This window comes from Nicotiana tabacum, chromosome 24, assembly GCF_000715075.1.
Source record: "Nicotiana tabacum cultivar K326 chromosome 24, ASM71507v2, whole genome shotgun sequence".
In the NCBI taxonomy this organism is placed as follows: domain Eukaryota; kingdom Viridiplantae; phylum Streptophyta; class Magnoliopsida; order Solanales; family Solanaceae; genus Nicotiana; species Nicotiana tabacum.
The window spans coordinates 87,439,465-87,459,047 of NC_134103.1; the positions used below are offsets into that span (position 1 = coordinate 87,439,465).

The following is a 19,583-nucleotide window of genomic DNA, read 5'->3' on the forward strand; positions in this document are numbered from 1 at the left end:
AAATTTGCGGTGACGTAGAATCACCCGCGAGTATGTGTGTAAGAATACACTCAGTAATTCAATCTCCTCAGAATAATTCTTGGCACGTTCGAGGACGAACATATGTTTAAGAGGGGGAGAATGTAACGACCCAACTTGTCATTTTGAGAATTAACGTTTCGTTCAGCGACTTAAGGTCCCAAGCAACTTCGTAATATGTATTATGACTAGCATGTGCGGTCGAGTTTGGTTCCGAAAGATTCAGAATTGAATTGAAAGAACAATTCTTATTTTTGAAGCTTAAATAAAAAAATTTGGCCGGAGTTTGACTTTTGAGCAAACAACTCCGGAATGGGATTTTTATGGTGTCAATAGCTTCGTTATGTCATTTACGACTTGTGTGCAAAAATTGAGGTCATTCCGGATCGATTTGTTATGTTTCGGTACAAGACCTAACTTAGGACAGCATATCTACATATATATATATATATATATATATATATATATATATATATATGAAGTTATGTGGTGTACAACCTATCAAATTAAAGATCATCGAGTCTAGTTTCTAACGCTTCAAACTGTTCGTTATTTGGATATTTCTACGAGACGTTATGACCAAATTACCAAAGCCTGGCAGAGGAGACTACGGATGCGAAGTATCCGGGTCCGCATCCGAAAGAAGGGCTGGCAGTGAAGTGCTGCCATAGCATCCGGGGCAACATCCGAAACCCAGAAATCTAGGCCTATAGATACAATTTCGGGGTTCATTTGGACAAATTTTGGAGCTCTTCTCCACTCACTCAAGACCACCAACTCCTCTATTCTTCAAGGTAAGCAATCCCCATTATCTTGGTATAAAATTCCATTATTTCTACACTAGTATTGATGAAATCTACACATGAAATACTTAGATTTTCAAGGAATTTCTTCAAGAACTCAATAGAGGATTTTTGCAAGATTTCTTCCAAAAAGGTAATCCTTCACCCTTAGACTTACATGTATGGATTTATTATGAGTATGTGAACAAGAAATAAGTATTAATACTTATTGGATGGTACTTGAAAGCCATAAATACTTAAAAACTAGATTATTGGATGTTATAGAGATTTTGTAATGAATTAATTAGCAACAATTGGGTGGATGTGAGTTCATTGATGATTTTAATGGTGCTAAAGAAGGTTATTTGTATACAAAGGATGGCTTAGTATCTCTTGTTGGTGGGAACACCATTACTAGAGGTAGTAAAATGCTATGTACTCTAGGTGTTTGATAAAATACCTAAATGACCAAAAATCTGGAAATTTGTTACTAATATTGGTGCAATTGTGTTGCATTATTGTAGATTGAAATTTGTTTAGTGTGGTGGACCATCGTAATATTATTAAGGGGCGAATTTCAGATTTGAGCCGTCCGGAGGTGGCTTCACTCGCGAAGATCATTTAAAGCATTGACTTAGTTTCGTCGATGTAAGTATCTTGTCTAACCTGGAGTGGGAAAATTACCCCTTAAGCATTGAGTCTTATGTGAAAATTGTGTAAGTGAAAACCATGTACGCGAGGTGACGAGTACGTACTTAGTTTATATGTGCAAATTATATCGGTTAAAATTCATAGACGCCTTTATGTATTAAATTGGAAATTGTTGGCTCTTATTAAATCCTTTATTTGTCATTCCTCATTTTTTGTTTGTCAAGTTTGAATTTTAAATGATAATTTTGGGTGATTACCACTTGGATTTTATGTGAATTCTGTGTGTTTGTTGATTCGATATATCTTGAAATTAATTTCATTATGGATTTTTCATCTGTAAATAATTAATTAAATAAGCTTAAAAAGAGGCGTTAATATATTTATCAAGAATTTGGATTTAAGAAGGTGTTATCCTATGCTGAGTTACTTTTCCATCTCTGTTGTTATTTTTGAGGTTTTATATAAGTTGTGTGGAACCTTGGGCTATTTGCTATAAAATTAATTAATTTTTGTTGTATCTTTGGAGTTGGTTGTGGCAGATGGGCAAATTGTGATATGAATTATTGTATTGTGTTGTTTAAATACTCTCATTGATGTTATTTATGCTTCCTACCTTGATTGTTAATGATATACATGTGCTTGGTAAGGAAGAGTGTAAAGCACGAAGGGTGATGTCGTGCCATTTGAGAGTGTAAAGCACGAAGGGTGATGCCGTGTCATTTGAGAGTGTAAAGCACAAAGGGTGATGCCGTGCCATTCTTAATATGCACGAAGAATAATGCCGTGCAATTTTATTTATATTATCAAGTGAGGATGAGAGTAAAAGCACGAAGGGTGATGTCGTGCCATTGTTTCTATATTATCATATGTTCATGGCACGAAGGGTGTTTCCGTGCAGGTGAGGACAAGAGACATACATTATATTGTGATATCTTTTCGTTGTGTATACATTCATGCCATTATCTTGAGCTGTTATTGTGCACCTATGTTTTCTATATGACTTGTAGTCGTTGTTGCTTCATGTGTGTCTCCCACTTTATTTCTTTTTATTGTTATTGTCATTCTCCTACCTAGTTGGTATTGTTATATGTATGCTCTGTGAGAAAGAGATAAATGCACGAAGGGTGTTGTCGTGCTAATTAATTTGATCTCTCTCTCTCTCTCTCTCTCTCTCTCTCTCTCTCTCTCTCTCTCTCTCTCTCTCTCTCTCTCTCTCTCTCTCTCTCTCTCTCTCTCTCTCTATATATATATATATATATATATATATATATATGGATGAGAATGAGACAAGTGCACGAAGGTATTACCGTGACATTCGATGTGATATGTTGAATATATTATTCACACCAGGAAAGTTATGAATTTAATGAGATAAATGCACGAAAGTGTTACCGTGCCATTTGATGTGATATCTTGAATATATTTCTCACACCAGGAAAGTTAAATGAGGTGTCACATGGTGACTTTTACTTGAGAGAATTATATTCGAAAGGTATTTACTTGAAAGAATTATATTCGAAAGATATTTACTTGAAAGAATTACATTCGAAAGGTATTTACTTGAAGGAATTATATTCGAAAGATATTTACTTGAAAGAATTATATTCGAAAGATATTTACTTGAAAGAATTATATTTGAAAGATATTTATTTGAAAGAATTATATTCGTAAGATATTTATTTGAAAAAATTATATTCGAAAGATATTTACTTGAAAGAATTATATTTGAAAGATATTTATTTGAAGGAAGTATATTCGGGATATATTTAATTGTACGGATTACATTCTAAAGGTTTTTATTTGAAAAACTTATAGATAAAAGATGTATATTTTGAAGGACTTGATTAATTAGTTGTACTTGTGTTTATTATTCGTTTGAGCAATATTTATGGTGTTCCTGTTGCCTTGATGTTTATGTCACAAGTTGATTATTGTTGCCATTACTGGTAGTTATTTTCTATTATTTTGTATGCTATATTGCACAGGTTATTTGACTAGTAAGTGTCTTGACTGTACCTTGTCACTATTCCACCGAGGTTAGTCTTGATACTTATTGGGTACCGTCTATGGTGTACTCATATTATACTTCTGCATATTTTTGTGCAGAGCCAGGTATTGGAGATATCCGATTCGGGCAGAGTTAGTGTGTTGATCACAGGGATTCAAGATAGAACTGCTTGGTCGTCGCAGTCCCTTGGAGTCTTCCCATTTTATTGTATTGTTAACTATTATTCGAACAGTATTGTATATTTGATCCTTGAGATCATTTCATGCATTCAGTTAGAGTTCGTGGTTCAGTATTACCAGTCTTGGGAGGTTGTTATAATTATTTCCGTTGTTGGTTTCGATTATCAAAAAAAAGGGCTTGAATTGTTATTAAAAATTGGCTTACTTAGTCTTAGAGACTAAGTGTCATCACGACGCCTGTAGTGGGATTTTGGACCGTGACAATATGGATAGCTGATATGTGGGTCAACTAATACAAGATGAATAATATTGAGAAAACTACCCTCTATATCCCCTCAAAATTTTAATAGCCCATATTTTTTCCTACTTATACGAAATGGCCCTTCGACCCAAATATATTACATCTAATAGCCCGAAATGTCTATTTTGTATATCTTTTATATAGTAACAGTCTATTTTTGTATATTTTTTGTATAGTGACAGTCTATTTTGTATATATGTTGTATAGTGACAGTCTATGTAGTATATATTTTGTATAGTGACGGTCTATTTAGTATATATTTTGTATAGTAACAGTCTATTTTGTATATTTTTTGTATAGTGACAGTCTATTTTGTATATTTTTTGTATAGTAACAGTCTATTTTGTATATATATTGTATATATGTCCAAAGACTAATTCTGAAAGAACGTGAAAATTTTCCGGAAAAAAAAAGTGAATTTGTTTTAATCACCAAACAGGCCCTTAGAGAGAAACAAAAAAAAGAAAATCAAAACTGAAGATAAATGAAAAAGGAGAGATCAGTGTAAACGTTGGGATCCACCAAACTACCAAATAAATAGTACCATATTTTCAGACAAACAGTCAGCAGCACACAGTAAAACAAAATGGAGCGAATCTAGAGATGTAAAATCTGAGTAAAATCAAACAGTCAGCAGCACACAGTAAAACAAAATGGAGCGAATCTAGAGATGTAAAATCTGAGTAAAATAACAAAGAGGAAAAAGAAAAAGAAGCCCCTTATAATTACTAACTTTTCTTTTCCAGTTTCTTCAAACTCTCTGCATCAAGATTCAAAGGACCACATCTCCCTTAACATGGAACCAAAACCAGCAACTGAGCCCAAGAAATCATCTGTTTGGGTTCTTCCTTACAAGACTCAAATCCTCTTTTTTCTTTTGGGTAAAGTGGGATTGGAGAATGATCTTCGACTAATAATGAAGAATCACAGTATAACTCCAGCAAAATTTCAATGTTAACTAAAGGGGACAACAACATGGTCTTTTTCCTTTGTTGATCCACGTAGTGTTGGGTCTAATAGCAGCGGCTTCAAATGGTCCGACCCGTGACCAGTTGCTCATTTTCCTCAAATCCAAATCTACCGATGAACTCAACTCTCTTTCTTCTCAGCTTGTTGACGTTGTGGCTAGCCATTAGAATTACTTTTAGGCTATAAAATGTATATTGCAATTTTGGACTATCGGATAATATATGTTTGGACCGATGAGCTATAAATGAATTTTGCTCAATAATATTTGATATCCACGTTACCAGAAAAGTGTTTCTTACACGAGAAAGGAAAAAAAAATTCTAACCGGACAATTTCTTTCCTCTATGTTTTGTCTTTTTTAAGTGCATCTTTTTCGGTTTGAAAAGTTTAACTTATTTGAAATATAATGCGTAATTCAATTGATGGAATAATTCAATACGAAGGAGAAAAATGAAAAATGAACCCCCCTCCACATTCAACTACAATACTAAAAAAGCTTCTTTTTTTTCTCCCTTGATCCATTAAAAAAAAAAAGTTTAAGACAGGGGAAGAATTTAATTTCGGAATACATCTTTCTCTTATTGAAAGTTATTTAAGTTTAGCAATCTCATTTTATCTTTAATGACATGTCTTTTGAATCCCACTTAATGGTAATTTATTTTATAATTAGAGAGAAAATGAAAAGAGTAGAATATAAAACACAAAAATACACGGATAAGCATCTTTTAAAAACTATTTAAGAAAATGATATCATTTTCTTGTTTATTCCATAAATAGCATATTTTTTTACAATATTAGCATATTACAAAAATTATGCACAAAATTAATGAGTAACAGAATGCACAAATCATAGGATCCATATTTATCTTTTCACACTCTCTTTCCTTTTATTTTCTATTCTAAATTTCAGCAGGTTCGCAAGAGAAAAAAGAAACAAGGAAACCATGGCTGCATTTCATTTCAGTAACAGACCTCGCACAAAACAAAAAGATAGAGATAGATCGAGACTAGAGAGAGAAGAAAACTAAAAGAAAAAGAAGTCTTGGTTCTCAAAAGTTCGAACAAATAGAAGGATGCATGCGAGCACCAAAACGACCCCAATCATTTTTCAATTCCTTTGAAGATTTTGTTCAAGAATTTTGCTTCGATTGTATAAATTTTACTATGTATATTTGATGTGGTTGAATTATAATCTTATGTATTATTACTGTTTACCAAAATGTAATTTTTGAAAATATCTTCTGTTTTTTAATTGTGTACCATTGTATATATGTGTTTTGTAACAAACAAAATCATTTGTACTCGTATTAAAGAATTGTTGTCCGATAATTTAATATACTCCAAAAATAAGTTGTATATTTTTTTAATATGCTCATATAACAATATTATTCATCATGTATTTACTAAATATACGTCAAAGCAAATTATGAAATTTAGTATATGTCGAATATATATCGTATATATATTCATCTAGTCAATCAATGTATGATTAAAAACTTATGTTCAAATTATTGTATAATATGGATATACCACTTATAATGATGTAGTTAATAGTAATATATTATATATGTATAAATATACATAGCATATAATAGTAATATGTAAATAATAGAGTCTGTGTGTATATATAGATATACTTGCTTTAAACCACGAATATTTATTATTAAAATTAATTATTTATTAGGTTATGAAACAACAATAATATGATAATTGAAGTATAAATAGATGATTGTAGTCTGTGTTTGCATTGTAGAAGAAAGACATATCAAAGGAATGAATGGGATGTCAATTTTGATAATGCATTATAGATTCTCGGTAAAATGATTCTTGATTTTTATATAATATGTCTTGCCACATTATACTTAGCCGTTATGGGAGATGATATGATATTATGGGCGATAATTTAGGAATTGAATTGGTGTAGCTTTAAATGTTTCGATCAGAAATGTAGATAATTAGCTGCCGTGTTTGTTAATTACTTATTGTTGCTAGGATTTTGTAAAATTTTCTTAGATATTGTTTAGTTATGTTTTTTCCCCGATATAAAATTACCTCCACTGAGTTAATAGATAATTTTGAAACATTATGTATATCAGACATTAAAGTTTAAAAGTTTTCTTTAATTTCTTAATTAGAGATGAAGTATGAAATATTATCGGATAGTCTAATACAATACTAATAAACAAGATTCAAATTAACCTATAGTGAAGCTGGTGAATCACAAAACGGCCTCAAATGGAATATTAATGTGAATCTCATTTCAAGAAAATGGGGCTTATAGCTATTTCTCTTGGGAGTGAAATAAGGCGTTATGCGGAAGCTAATAAAGTAAATTTTGAATGATGACAAATTAGACAACAAAAAAAATATACTAAAAGATATGCAATATTTAATATGGTTAGGTCAATTGACCCACATATGACAAAACTAATATAAAAAAAAAAAAAAATTATCGGGAGAATAATATCCCCCATAAACAAAATTTTTAATAATTATATTATGGATACTATTGTATTGTGTATGAAAGAGGGATCCTCAATTGTCGTTTCTCACTTCAAAGATGTAAATAAAAATTTTGATAGATGAATTATTAGAACAATCGTAAATTTGAAATTAAATAATTAATACCTTTTTGACCTTTTTAAGATGACATATATTATATACCAAATTTAAAACTTAAAAAGATATTTAAAATGGACATAAGCCCAAAAAAATAAAATGGCCAGAGGGAGTACAAAGTGAAAATGACATTAGTAGCTATTTTAAACATGTTGTTCATATTTTACAGTGCATTTAAAGATTAGCTAACTCGTTTAAATTTTAGGACATGACATCCCTAAGTTTAAACTTCAAGGCTTCACGATATCTTGTCCTAAAGTTCAAAAATTATATCAAAAAATTTGAATTTTATGTTTTGAATTTTAAATTAACAGTTCAGAAATTTAGGATTTTTAGTCCTGAATTTTAAATAGCAACTCAAAATTCAGGATACTTAGTCCTAAAATTTAAATAAATTTGATTAATCTTTAAATATATTATAAACTATTGGTATATTTTAAATAACGGGCAATTGGTATACTTCGCTCAAGTACAAAGGGAAGTGTAATAAAGTCCCGGCAAGTCCACGACCAACGGACCGATAACTGTCTAATCACGCCCGCATTTTCATCTCACGTGAGCTTTTGGGCCGCTAACTAAGTAGGCGTTTGGCCATAAGTTTTGGGGAAAAAAATTCAAATATGCATTTTTATAGAATTAACCTAATTTTTGGAAGATTTAAAACCAAAACTTCAAATGCTTAAGACCTCTTTTTGATCAACTCATGACCATTTGAAACTTTCTAGCTGAAGAAAAAGAAAAAAATTTTAACATATCAAAACTCACCCCAAAATTATGTCTAACACATTTTTAATTTCAAATCAAACTTTATCCAAATCAATCTTTTCAAAAAATATTTGGGAATCCATTTCCAAACGGTCCTAAATGAGCCCGCTTTCTACTTCTTTTGTTTTTGGCGCCTTTTGACAGCTTCTTCAGCAAGCTTCTCCTTCTGGAAAGTCTAAACCCTTTCTCTGTTTCTCTTAGAGTGAAAAAATTCCCAGGCTACCTGTAATTCTGCTTGTTCTTCTTCATTGTGATTTGTGACATGATCCGAAGAGAAATATGAGACATTCATTGGTTCAGAAACCAGGGGTATGTCATCTTATCCACCATCAATTTATTCCTATTTTCCCGCATCAGAATTTCAGTTCACTTTTTATGTGTTTTGGTATTGGCGAAAAAATGTTTTACTTTGGGAAAATCATTTTTAGGAGTCTGGTTTAGTGTAAAATTTGGTGAATAATCGTACAAGACCTAGAGTGTATTTGTATTTATTCTCTAATCAAATATTATCAAAGAGTATTTGGTTGGTGAGTGGAAAATATTTTCCAGAAAAATTATAGAGATTAATAATATTATTAGCAAATTGGAGAGTGCTTTGATGAAATTGTTGAAAACAAAAATATGTAAGTGCTTGTTAAAAAGTTAAGATAATTGTAAGAAAACTATTCGCCCATAAGTGAGGAAAGTCATGTTTCGAAAATATTTTACTTGGAAAATGGCTTCCGTCCTACATAACTTTCTCATTGAAAACATTATATTGAAAAATGGCTTTCGCAGTACCAACTGCACCTATAAAATAAGATATGGAGATAGTTGACACATTTTTGAATACTACAGGTTGCAATGATATCTAAATATCTATTGAAGCAAGTAATATGGAATTAAAGTATGGATATTCGTTAAAAAAATGATTTCTACTCAGTACTTATAGGTGAAAGGAGTCATTTTTTCCTTTGGTAGCAAATGATTTTCCTTAGAGAAAAGATTTTCCACATTTTGATGTAACCACACAGAGGAAATTGTTTTTCTCAATCTGAAAAAAGCATCTTCTGCGATACCAAACACACGACCTCATTCATCGGATTATATTCGGTTGACTTAACAATTGTTATTTCGAGCTCCCTATTTGTAGTTGCCATGTTGCTCTGGTGTTTTTTTTCCCTAGAGAATAGATGACGAAAGAAGGAAGGAAAGGCTTGAGGCGTGATACGATTGCAATTGCCTGTCTATGAGGTTAGCGGATAACGCTCCTTTGGAATACAACGAGCCTATTATCAGTTGAACTTGAAGTCTTTTATAAATATTTCACTCCATTATTACAAACTATATAGTAACATTTTTCGTATGGGATATGTAGTCAAGAATATCCGATCATCAGTAATAACCATCTTAACAAGGACTTTCCAATTGTAGAGAATTAATTGGAGCTTCTTTAACTTATTATCTCTTCATTTCTTTAGAATGTCCATGGATTTTAGGCCTATTATGTGCTTTAATAATAATAGGCCTATCAGGTATCCAAATACTAAATATTCCTAATGCAACTCTGGCAGCGTCCTACTTTTCTTATGCTTCATACCAGTGGCTTTCAGATGTTCAATAAGTTTGTATACATCAATGTGAAAGACAATTGAGCACATTTCTACAAATTTAATGAAAGTTGTATCCTTTTCAGGTCAGAAACTTCAGCACTAGGTTCTCTTTGCCATCCTTTATAAAGCGCGTTAACAAGTTGACCGGTAGTCAGAAGGATGCTATAAGTAGGACTGGATTTGGCAGTTTGCTCCTCATTCCAGATCAGATGCTTTCTAAAAACCTATTAGTTGAACTGATGGAAAGATGGGATTATGAGAAGCGTGCTTTTGTACTTTCTCCGGGTGAAATAACCATTTCTCTCTTGGATGTTGCATTGATCTTGGGATTACGAGTCACAGGAAATCCAGTAGTTCTACTAGCAGATACACCTTTCTTGGATCTAGAAAGAGGATATGGTGTTGCCCTGTGGAATAGAAAAATCACTGTTGCATCATTAGAACAAAGACTTGATTCTCTTGCTGAGACCAACAATGATGATTTTGTGAGGACATTCTTATTATTCATGTTTGGAACTTTTCTTTTCCCAAGTACGAGTGGTAAAGTTGATTCCCGGTACCTTTATCTTCTCGAAAACCTTGATAAAGTGAGTAAATTTGCATGGGGAGCAGCTGTTCTTGCAGATGTATTTCACTGGTTGTATAGGAGAAAGAAGGAAAAAGTGCAATATGTTGGAGGTTGTCTTATTTTTCTTCAAGTAAGTTTAACAATCTCTAATATTTACTTTAGTAAACTCAACTAATTTGTGTGTTACCTATGGAACAGCTCTGTTTGACTGTTTCATTTGATGAATATTTCACAAGAAGTATTTATGACAAATATACATTGTATCCACTTTATTAACTCCAAACTGAAAACTCAAGTCCTCACTGTAATTTGAATAGGTATGGTGTCTTGAACACATTGACATTGCTCGTCCAAGTTTAATGGATTACTGCTCTAAGTTCCCACGTGTCTGCAACTGGGGAAATACTAAATCTCATCAGAGACACTGGTTCACTAGCAAATTCAAAGAACTAGAGGCTAATCAGGTAATAAGGTTAACAGCAGTTGCGTTCCACTTTGTCTGATCCAGCAGTTGCGTTCCACTTTGTCTGATCCAGATTCAATTTCCATCTTTTTAGGGTCGTGAGAAATTGTGCTCTTGAAGAACAACATAACTTTCCTTGGCTATTTTGGCTCAGATATAAAAGCAAAAACAATCATTCTATTGGCTATTTTAGTTCAGATATAAATTGAAGAGGACTCTGGTGTACAATAAGAGTTAGAGTTAGTACTAACCTATTTCACAGACAGTAGTAAATGGAAGGAAAGTTAGGAATATGAAGGAGATGTTTTCTGATATTTCTTCTTGAATACATTGTTTTACTTTCTTTCCCTTTCCTTCTGTTGTTGTCTCCCTTATCTTCCATTCATAGCTTCTGAAATCCAAGTTTGTGGTCTCATCAATGCCAAACAGCAATTTTGGAAACATTACGAGTTTTATTATGCTTTGGAAAATTAACTTCTAGCGACTCACTCAATCTCCAGATAATTTGGAGCCTTGAACGGACTTCTGATGAGTCCAATACTGACATAATCAAAGAGTTGATAGAGGCAGAACAGAGAAAAACATGGCCTGACATGAACCTACAATCTTCACTAGCTACTTGCTCTCGTACTGTAAGTCCTTCCTCTTTTGACATATGTTTTTGTACTTCAAACTCTTTTATCCAAATAATTTATGATAGAGATCCATTATTTTCCATATTAATTGGAAAAAAGATTGTAGATTAACTTATTTCAGTTAACAGGACCATACTGTGAAAAATGGATATCAACCAATGGTTCATTTGGTTGTTGACCTGGAAACTGAATCAGAGAGTGAAAGTAGCAGAGTGGCATATGGAATTCAAAGTCTTTCTTCTGGTCCATCCGATAAATTTAGTTTGCATGAAACTGTATCAAGATCTTCTGCATGCCACTATGGGGGGAAAGAAAAAGAACGTACAGAGCTTTCACAGTCTTCAGGAGCAGATATAGCTATAGTAATCAGCAGTGATGTGAGCTGATATTCTTTTTGTTTCTTGTTTATATGTTTATTTTGCTAGAATATCACTTAATGCAGAGGATTTTGGTATCTGTTTATACAGGACGATTTGGAGGATGATCTGAAGAAGAAAAACCAGACTCTGGAAAAGCAAATACTTCAACTAAAGAACAAAAACGGTGATCTGATGAGAGAGAATGAAATTCTGAAATACCAACTCTCCTCAAGCCTAAAGTTTAAAGAGCAGAACGTTAAACTACAAGAAGAAAATGAAAGTTTGCAACAGGAGAATGTGAAAGTACAAAAAGAAAATGAAAGTTTGCGACAGGAGAATCAAGCACTGAGCTTATCAACCAATACTTTGGTAAGTCGATTAGGAAATCTTTTGTCTGATGGGATCAAGGAGGAGTGTTAGTAATATGAGATGTATTTTTTTAGTTGAAATGTGAATGAATGAAGGCAAAGTTTCAGCAGAATTTTATTCTTTGCAATTCTTAAAACTAACAGTGGTATCATGGAATGAACAAAAATCTTGTGGTATGCGAATTGGCTAGTCTATTAAGTGTTTCCGGAGGTGATTTTACGTAACTGCAGTTATTCTTGAATTGTTCTCTTATTATACTGAAGTGGCATTTCCTACATATTACTTAAGAGAATAAATAAAAATAATTGTGTCAAAATTTGAAGAAATTTACACATCTGAACTACCTAGGTATACACCCTTCTCCGAAGGGCAATCTACCATCAACCAGAGATGGTAAACATGCTCCCTCCTACCAACCAACCAAAAAACAAAACCGAACCATATACACCAAAACACCATCACTTCCAATTTATGCAGCAAGTTCAGAACCAGTATCAACTAATAATTTAACAATGAATACTTCATTCTCAAAACAATTCTCCTTTTTTCAACACCAAGTTTTCCACCTGTCACTAACCAGTGACCAGGAGGATCTTGAGGCCCCTTACTCATTTCGGTCATGTCAACAAACTTTGCCAACTTACTGCCTATAATATTCTCCCCTGTAGGAGAACTTGCATCGCTATTTTTATTCCCAAAATTGACCTGTTTATTCGACTTGTCATTTGGGGCGTGGTCCCACAGTGATCTTCGAATAGTGCATCCTGGTAGCCTTGAATATAGAAGCTTCATATACAACACATTTCTTGACCCAAAGTCCCACACCCCAAGCTGTGCTCCTGTCACTGTGTACACGCCAGACTGGTCATCACCTATAAAAGCTTCAGGACACTCAATTGGTGCAGTACTCACGTGGGAGAAGTTCTTCCATTTTACTGGCTCAAACCACCTACTATCTTGCTCTTCAGGGCCCTGCCACTTTGGAGCGCCAATTGCTACATGAGTGTCCCAACATGGCAGAAGGATTCTAGGAAGGGAAGTCAGATGTTGAATATAGACACATAATCTATTCGACTTGGAACCTTCAAGAGCTAGCCGCATGCCAGTCACAGGCTTACGCCCCACCGACACCTGTAGTACAACATTCAAACAGCAGCTCAGGACACTGATACTTTATTAAATGGGAAAAAGTAGGCTTGGATGGATCAAAATAACTGTCATATGAAGATACCATTTAGGTGTGCACTAGCAAAATCGGTCTAAATGTGAGGGAAACATTAGCAGTTAAAAATGGATGACTTCCATTAAGTCCCTGATCCTTGAATTCAAAAATATTCTAAGCTTTTATCGGATAGCCATCAAACCTAACGGATCCTCAGGTTGTAAAACTGGAACTAATTTGATTTATGATTGATAGCTTATTTGGAGGCAAGTTTGAGTCTGACAAACTTTTAGGAAGAAACGTATCCTTTCCTCAATCAGTATAATAAACCAGCATTGACAAAAAACACTATTTTTGAATTCGGAAATCAGCATACTTGTTCCTGGCTAACATAGAGCTTTTGTCCCATCATGCTGAACTGCAGATGTGGGCAAACAGGTTCCTTTCGCTGTTGGCCTAGAAGTCTGGACTGTACAGGGGCCCATACCCTTGGGACCTGAAACTCCAGAAAATATCTCAGCTCTTCGATTTGAGGCTTGTCTGCAAGCATTCATACAACTAGAGTCATTTGTCACTATCATGAATCATAGAAATGAGAGAGAACATAGATACAGAATATAGGATTAACTTTTTTTGTTAAACGAGATATCTTACATTCAAGATAGAGACTTATAGCACGCGCCAAATGATCTTTCCCTTTGATCCCTTCAAGCAGAAGAGTGATAGGGAAGAATGACATCTCAATGACATCTGGAGATGATCTGACAGTTTTTGCCCATTGGGTGTGGCTTTGTTCCAGATCATCCCCTCCCCTTCTTCTGAAAATGACTGTGACATCCTGCATCAGATACGTTGAACAAAACCAATGTTTTAGGAATAACCAGCAAATGATGATTTTGCAAAACAGTCAACTGACAAAAATTACAATTATGACAAGAAATCATATAGAAGTACATAGTACTAATCCCTTTGTCCGATTTAATTTGATAAAATTTACTGGGAGCACAGATTAAGAACTAATTTGACTTTATTATTTTTTTGTGACAGTAAGATGAAGAAAAACTAAAATTGTTTCGGGCAAGTAGGTTTGACTGAAAAAACACTTGTAAATGACTTTGAACTGTTAAAACTTTGGAAGTTGTATGGAACATTATTGTTTCAGAACTCTCGAAGCATCTTGGGAGTTGGTCCCAAAACGGGAAGACCATCACATAAATGGGAATGGAGGCAATATCTAATAGTCTTTGTGGGTACTATAACATGACAAAAAATAAAAACATGACAAATCAATTATTAAGTTAAGGCTTAATACATAGTTTACCCCCTGAGCTTGTAGCCAAATCCCTTTTACATACCCCTACTTCACGGGCAACCTTTTTTACACCAAACATTTCACAAAGTGTGTCTAATACACACCACTTTGGGAAACGTTCGGTGTGTAAAACGTTCCCGTGAAACAGGGGTGTGTAAACGGGATTTGGCTCCATGCTTGTGTGTGTGTGTCACGGGGGGGGGGGGTTAAACTATGTATTAAGCCTTAAGAGAAAGAAGAATCTTCCTTCTTGATATTCAGATGAGCATTACTTCTATGACGTTTCTCTCGCGAATCACCCCTTTGTAGCGGAAAAGATCACACATAACTTTTGCTCCTATTCGAAAGCAATAAAAATCAGAAGGAAAGAAAAGGCATGTCACAAACTATGTATTAAGCCTTAAGAGAAAGAAGAATCTTCCTTCTTGATATTCAGATGAGCATTACTTCTATGACGTTTCTCTCGCGAATCACCCCTTTGTAGCGGAAAAGATCACACATAACTTTTGCTCCTATTCGAAAGCAATAAAAATCAGAAGGAAAGAAAAGGCATGTCACAAACCTCTTTTCCATTTCCAGCAATATATGGAGCATTAGTGGGTTGGGGATATATTCCTTGGCTATTGAATATCGATGGATCGCTAGACTGCAAAATTAAATTGAGGAAGGGATGGGAAATTTGTGGATAACGAAGGCGTCAGAAGACAGTTTATTTGAAAGGAAACGGTCTAGAATAACCATTTTTTAAATAAGTAAAAACAACAAACCATCAAAAATGGTACTTGAAGTTTGAAAACAAAGGAAATAATGGAACTAGCCTTATCCTTGTATTTCAATAGACCTGAACTTGTAAGGCTTTCTGTGCTGGAGAACCTCTGATTTCCAATATCATGAACATAACTTTTTATTTCCATTGTGGACAGAGGTGATGAAAGGTGCTGTTTAACGTAAATTACATCTTTACCACCAATAGTTACGGATGTAATTATGTGAGTCCCAAAAGTTTCAATGAAGCTGTAACAGACAGAGGTAGTCCCTTTTTAGCGAATGATAGAGGTTCTACCAAAAATTTTTTGCATGTCAACTATATAAAAAAAAATCACTTGTCGAAAGAAAAGCAATGAGAGATTCTAACCTTGCTAGTGCGGGTGGGTCCCATGATGCTGGGACAGCTCTTCTAACACTTTCCTGTAAGGCTAGCGGTGAATTCATGAGTTGAAGTCTAGAAAGTGGTATGAAATAGCCATCCATACAAAGTGTCTTTGTAGTGATAGCATCTAAATGCTTCGCACCAGTGAAACTGAATGCTACATTGAAGCTACCAAGAGGAGAATGGCTTGAAATATCAGCCTTTCTGTTAAAAAATTCCACCATCTGCAGACAAAAGCACTAGAATAAGTTATTAGAGAAATGATAAAACTATTTTTTAAATAAAATTAGGAAAAGCAAAAGGTTAACCAAAAGTACAGAAACTTGCACCAGCATTAGAACACACAGACCAACAAAGACCCTTTACAAAAAAAACAGATGAACAAAGACTTGGAAGATATCACTGTGAAGTGTGAACTAAATACTAATTATACATTTGAAAACTACCAAGTAAAATAATGCAAATGTACAAAAAGGCGTCCAAACACTATAATCCAACAAATATTTGCAAGATTTGTTGCATTAAAATTTAATGGTTGTTTCAAAAGAAAAAAAATGGATGGTGATGTTTGGCAGGGTTCAGAAGGGAGAACCATTTTTAAAAACAGGAGCTACATTTGGAAACCAGTTGATGGAGAAGACTTGGCAAGTACATGCATATGGTGAAAATAGAAGAAAAAGAGAGAACTTATTGTGCTGGTCAACACTCTACAAGATGGGCACATTTGTCTGCAACTTCTTTAATGAAGTAATAATATTTTTGTTATGGAAAAAACCTAGTATACAATTTGTTTACGGAAAGTTGAAAACCTACACAAAAATATGTTTCTCTACGAAAGACGTCCAATCATCTATACTAACAAGAAGGGCCTTACAAACGAGGAGATTGGCTAATCCAGCTGACAAGAGAAAAAGAAGGTCAACAACACATCTTTATTTCGATTGAAACCGACCTTATCCCCCCACTACCAAACCTGAAATGATGACTAGCATAACGGGAGAATGGAATTTGGTCCCTGCAATGATAGAACCTCATGAACCAAGCATACTACTTGAGTTTCTTTTCTTCTCTTTTGCACCAAAACTTAACAGAAAAGAAAAACGTTCCCTCGACAAGAAAATTTTGGTCTCTGCCCCTTCAAAAACTTTCCTATCCCTCTTCCTCCAAGGCACCCACAAAAGAGCCAAAGGAGCTATATCTTACGTTTCCTTCTCTCTCTATAGAAGTCATGTTAAACATCACATCCTTATCTGTAGTCAACATTGACTGTTGTATTACAAATAGATTCAGTACCGCCCACCACAACTAGCTTGCAACTCGGCAACGCACTAACTAATGATCCATGCTTGTACATGAAGCAAGACCTATGCATCCTTTTCCTTAGAATTTCAGTTGTTAGGGCCGCCCCTTTTGCTACCAGCCAAAGCCCACATGAACAGATATACCTTCCTAAATGATTTGGGAATCCAAATTGATAGGTGAGGAAACCCAGCATTTCTCTTTTTTATACTCCTAACTTAAGCTTTTACTAACGGATTTGCATTCCATCTCTTCACTCATCTTGTTTCTCATCCCCATCTCAACTTTTCGTTTTGCTTTTCTATTATTTTCTCATGTGATCTAATTTTTTTATATTTTTATATAAATTTTGGATATATTATATAAATTCCTTCATACATTCAAGCCAAGCACAATTTTATAACACAAGGGTTATTCTTATCACAAAAATTTCGTGTCAACTCTAATCTTACCCTCCAGCAAATATAGATCTTTAAACTCTGTACTACGCTACGCATATTACAATTCACCTCCATCCCTTCATATCTCAATCCCCGATATGCAGTCTCTTCATGCTAAAAATGGTTTAGACTTTAAGAGGGAATGGTCTGGTCTAGCTTAGAGTAAAGACGGCATACTCAGAGGTTAAAAGTTCAAACAACAAAACTGAAGAAAGAGCCACAATAGGCACAACAATCGTCAAAAGCCCGTCAACTGTTCTCGGGTCCTTTCACAGACAGCCCCCCTCCGCCCAATAACCCCCATCATATTCCCCTTGCTCATATAAACTGTAAAACTTGTAGGTATTCCTTTCCTTTGATACTTGTGCTTTGGTACCCAATCCTCCCAAATCCCAGCACCAGAGTACTAACAATATGTTGAGGATTGCGTGGCAATCCACACAATTCAGCATCTTCCTGCAATTGAATCACCACCTGAATCTTTATTTGGTATTTTTTCCTAAATGCAAACAGAGATCAACTTTAACCATGCTCATCCTATGCGGCAACAAGCACAAGCCGACCGCAGTACAAGGTTTCTCGGGCTATTGCTTCAAAACAAAAAGTTTTAGGTTTGTAGCTAGAGTCATTGTAACTCTTACCATCTTGATCCTTCTTTTCTTCTTCCTCACGCTTATAGATACCCAATTAATTACTCCATTTATCCCAAATTATGTTGCACGATTTCCTTTTTAGTTTGTCCAAAAAAATGATACTATTCTACATTTAAAAACAATACTATAACTTTAAAATTCGCGTTTCACCCTTAATGAGATTATTTATGTTTCGAAAGTCTTTTCTTTCTTAAATAACGTATCCAATCAAACAATGTCACATAAAATGGAAGGAAAAGAAACTAGTAGAAAGCATCACTAGATTGACATAACAAAACAGTAAAACCAACAATTCTCTAACTTAATAAATTCAAACAGAGAGCACCTAAAAACAGCCATTTGGTGAGCAGACGTACCTCATTATAATTACAAACACTAGAACCATCTCGACCACCAGGCTCCTGAAAATTCTTAATATCCCTTGAAATATTAGGCAGCACTACGTTATCATATAAACAAAGATCCCTTGTATGCTGCTGCTCTTCATCAATCTCTACAACCCTAGACCCACCCACCCCCTTACAATATAGCAATCTTGTATCATAATTCACATCAAATCCCCTTCCTAATGCTTGCACTGCATTTATAGCTGTATGAATTGCTGCTGAGTTATTTTCTTCCATTACATCCCCGAAAATATAAGCTCAACCCAACCCCCCCCCCCCCCCAAAAAAAAAATGAACCAAAACTAGTGCTTAATGAGTCAACACAAGTATATGACCGAGATGGATTTAGCCAGATATGGGGGAAAAGTCCAGTTGCACTGTATATATATATACTCTAGATCTTTGAATCTATCAAAGGAGATTTGTTTTTCAGATTTTGTGAGTGTTGCTGTATCTAACTGTGTCTATTTTCTTTCCCCTGTACGGCTGTACCTAAACATTCTTTTTTCTTTTTTGCCCTTTATTTACTGTGTAGTGTACATTGTATGTAATTTTTTGCTTTCGGTATCTAACCATTGTTGTCCAAATTGATATATAACTGTATACAAGTAATAGCTATACATGAATAGAAAACATAAACCAAACATTAGATAACTAATACAACTTTTATACGATGATTATTTCTTTCTATACTTCAAATCAAACGTCCTCTAAACTTCTAAATTAAGTTTTATAAACTGGAAATTTGGTAAATTGACCTATCTCCTAAGTCAAGTAGTCTATCCTCTTTCCATTTATAGCCGTATGATTACTTCAACGTTTCATTTGGTCGTAATAAAGGGATTAATGTAAATAGTTAATATATATATATAGTATAAATAATCTCGGGTACTTATACCGTCA

General features: G+C 34.2%; 2 protein-coding genes across 3 annotated transcripts; one reads left to right on the forward strand and one right to left on the reverse strand.

Moving 5' to 3' along the window:
• The first annotated feature begins 8,231 nt into the window (after window positions 1-8,231).
• Window positions 8,232-12,857, forward strand: LOC107794625 (uncharacterized). Of its 2 annotated transcripts, XM_016617358.2 has the most exons (7): window positions 8,234-8,601; window positions 9,458-9,525; window positions 9,968-10,582; window positions 10,770-10,916; window positions 11,416-11,547; window positions 11,679-11,927; window positions 12,018-12,857. In XM_016617358.2, exons 3-7 carry the CDS (start codon window positions 10,094-10,096, stop codon window positions 12,327-12,329), a joined length of 1,329 nt encoding a protein of 442 aa, XP_016472844.1. In that variant the 5' UTR covers window positions 8,234-8,601; window positions 9,458-9,525; window positions 9,968-10,093; the 3' UTR covers window positions 12,330-12,857. The 2 variants fall into 2 exon arrangements, with proteins under 2 accessions (XP_016472656.1, XP_016472844.1); XM_016617170.2 differs by lacking the exon at window positions 9,458-9,525 and having other exon boundaries at window positions 8,232-8,601.
• Window positions 12,493-19,225, reverse strand: LOC107794545 (MACPF domain-containing protein CAD1). Its single transcript, XM_016617067.2, has 7 exons — window positions 18,651-19,225; window positions 15,888-16,126; window positions 15,571-15,766; window positions 15,315-15,398; window positions 14,095-14,278; window positions 13,817-13,980; window positions 12,493-13,409 (listed from the first exon to the last, which is right to left on the reverse strand). Exons 1-7 carry the CDS (start codon window positions 18,915-18,917, stop codon window positions 12,777-12,779), a joined length of 1,767 nt encoding a protein of 588 aa, XP_016472553.2. The 5' UTR covers window positions 18,918-19,225; the 3' UTR covers window positions 12,493-12,776.
• Window positions 19,226-19,583: the final 358 nt, after the last annotated feature.